Raw genomic sequence first — 2580 nt, forward strand, 5'->3', positions numbered from 1 at the left:
CCCTCTCGGCCCAGCCAGGCTCGCTGGTGCTGCCTGGACACAGCCTGACCCTCCAGTGCCACGCGGAGGCCGGCTTTGACACATTCGCTCTGACCAAGGACGAGGGGCTCACACCCCCCCAGCGCCTCCATGGGCAGCACAGCCCCGACTTCCCCCTGGGCCATGTGAGCCAGATCCACGGAGGCCGGTACCGATGCTACAGTGGACACTACCTCTCCTCTGTGTGGTCAGCCCCCAGCGCCCCCCTGGACATTCTGGTGGCAGGTGAGGAGCCAGCCCTGCCCTGTCCTGAGGGTCTGCTCAGGGCTCTGGGCCCAGGGTCACCTGGCGGTGATGGAGTCCAGGAGAGGTACCTGGAGCAGAGGCTGACCTAGGCAGAGGTCTCAGGGAGGGAGGAAGAAAGGGGGTGAGGCCATGGAGATAAAAGACACCCACCCAGGTGACTGAGAGGAGCTGGCAGGGGTGACAGACAGAGTCTCTGTAAAAGGACAATGTCCCTCAGCTCAGGGTCAAGGGCATGAGGGGAGGGGTGGCTCCCTACACATCACAACCTTCCTCTCCCCAGGAATGTACAAGAAACCCTCCCTCTCGGCCCAGCCGGGACTCTCAGTGCCCTGGGGAGTGACCGTGACCCTGCAGTGTGGGTCTGAGATCTGGTTTGACACCTTCCACCTGCACAGGGAGGGGTCACTGGATCCTCCCCAGCACCTTCATCTGCAGAACACGTCTGCACCCTCTCAGGCCAACTTCACCCTAAGTCCTGTGACCTCAGGCCACCAGGGGACCTACAGGTGCTATGGCTCAAACAGCACCTCCCCCTACCTGCTCTCACAGCCCAGTGACCCCCTGGAGCTGCTGGTCTCAGGTGAGGAGCCTGACCCCGTCCTTTCTGTGCTCAGTCAGCTCAGGGCCCCGTTCCTAGGAGTGTGGGTGACAGTAATAAACAAGGAGGTGGAGGAGGTTCCACAGAGCAGAGTCCAGCCCATGAGAGAGTAGAGACAAACAGGACCTCCCACTCCTGTACCTCATTTCTGATCCTCAGAAGAGATGAAGGGTAGGGAGGGCGATTGAGAGATGAGTGTGATTGAGAGGAATGTGATTAGACAGAGCAGAGAACAAAGGCCCCCACCACTACCACCACCATCACCACCACTCACCTCCTGACGTCTTCATCTCAGAATCTGGGTCCCTGTATTCCCAGCCCCCACTGGACACTCCCCTATAGAGAAGCATCCTGCCTGTGGGCACCACACTGCACAGCCCCCTGTGCTCACCTGGAGGCCTCCAGGCCCTCAGTGCTCACCTGAGAACAAGGAGGGACCCTGCAGGCCTCATGGGAGCTGGGATTTCCTGCCCAGACACTGTGCATTCCCCTCTGCTCAGTGTTTCTGTGCACACTGGTCTATTATGGCTCTTTTTAGAGAACCTTCAGGTAGTACTTCGGTCTATAAGCTCATGATTTAACTTACATAATGTGGAGTCCAGATAAAAATATAAACATTCTATTATTATTGTCTTTGGGGGTAGATTAAATTCCGACATTTGTTATGGAGAATAAATTCTTGTTTATATAAAGTCTTCTTATCATGCACATTTTCAAATGAGCTTTATGAATGAATTTCAGAAGCATTTTTTAAAATATATTTTATTGATTTTTTACTGAGAGGAAGGAAGAGGGATAGAGAGTTAGAAACATCGATGAGAGAGAAACATCAATCAGCTGCCTCCTGCACACTCCCTACTGGGGATGTGCCTGCAGCCAAGGTACATGCCCTTGACCAGAATCGAACCTGGGACCCTTCAGTCCGCTGGCCAACACAAGTCTGTTCCTCTGAGTCCTGGTCTATGGGCTGTGGGTCAGGTCCCCACCTCCCTCACAGGGAAGGCCCTCAGCACACAGCCCGGCCCAGTTAGAGCTCAGGAAGGACCCAGCCCTCCCTCCTGCCCTTCCCGGAGGCGTCCCACATGCACAGGCCGCACTATGGGTTCGGTTCAGACTGCAGAGTGTGACAGGAATCTGGGCTGGGATGGAGAATGGTGGGTCTACCTGCAGGTACAGGGACAGCATGAATAATAATAATAGTAATAACAATAATAGTAATAATGCCCTGACCATTTCTGCTCCGTGAGTTAGAGCATTAGCCCTTGGACTAAAGGGTTGCAGGTTCAGTCCCTGGTGAAGGGCACATACTTTAGCTTCAGATTTGATCCCCCACCCTGGTCAGGGCACATGCAAGAGGCAACCAGTCAATTTGTCTCTCTCACATCAATGTTTCTCGCCCCCCGCCCCACCTCTTCCCCTCTCCCCTTTCCCTCACTTCCACTCTCTCTCTAAAGATCAATGGAAAAAATATCCCTGGGTGAGAATTTAAACAATAATAATAGTAACAACAACACACAGGGATCCCCCTGTTTCAGGTTCCAGTCCCAGCCCTGCCCCGCCCAGGCTGGGTGACCTGGGGCTTCTGATTAACCTCTCTGAGCTTCAGTGAAATGGGTGGTGGGGTGAGCAATCCCTGTCGCATGACTGTTGTGAAGTTAGTAGAGATGAATGACAGACCCCAGCATGTGCCTCACACA

At 54.4% G+C, this 2580-nt stretch overlaps 1 protein-coding gene across 1 annotated transcript; it reads left to right on the forward strand.

Annotated features, from left to right (window-relative positions):
* Positions 1–7: 7 nt before the first annotated feature.
* LOC102248234 (leukocyte immunoglobulin-like receptor subfamily A member 6) lies at positions 8–865 on the forward strand (the record flags this gene model as incomplete). Its single annotated transcript, XM_005868129.2, has 2 exons — positions 8–264; positions 566–865. A coding segment is annotated over exon 2 (298 nt), but the record flags the coding sequence as incomplete, so codon positions are not given.
* Between the last annotated feature and the right edge of the window lie 1715 nt (positions 866–2580).

Source organism: Myotis brandtii, unplaced genomic scaffold, assembly GCF_000412655.1.
Source record: "Myotis brandtii unplaced genomic scaffold, ASM41265v1 scaffold26432, whole genome shotgun sequence".
Taxonomy (NCBI): domain Eukaryota; kingdom Metazoa; phylum Chordata; class Mammalia; order Chiroptera; family Vespertilionidae; genus Myotis; species Myotis brandtii.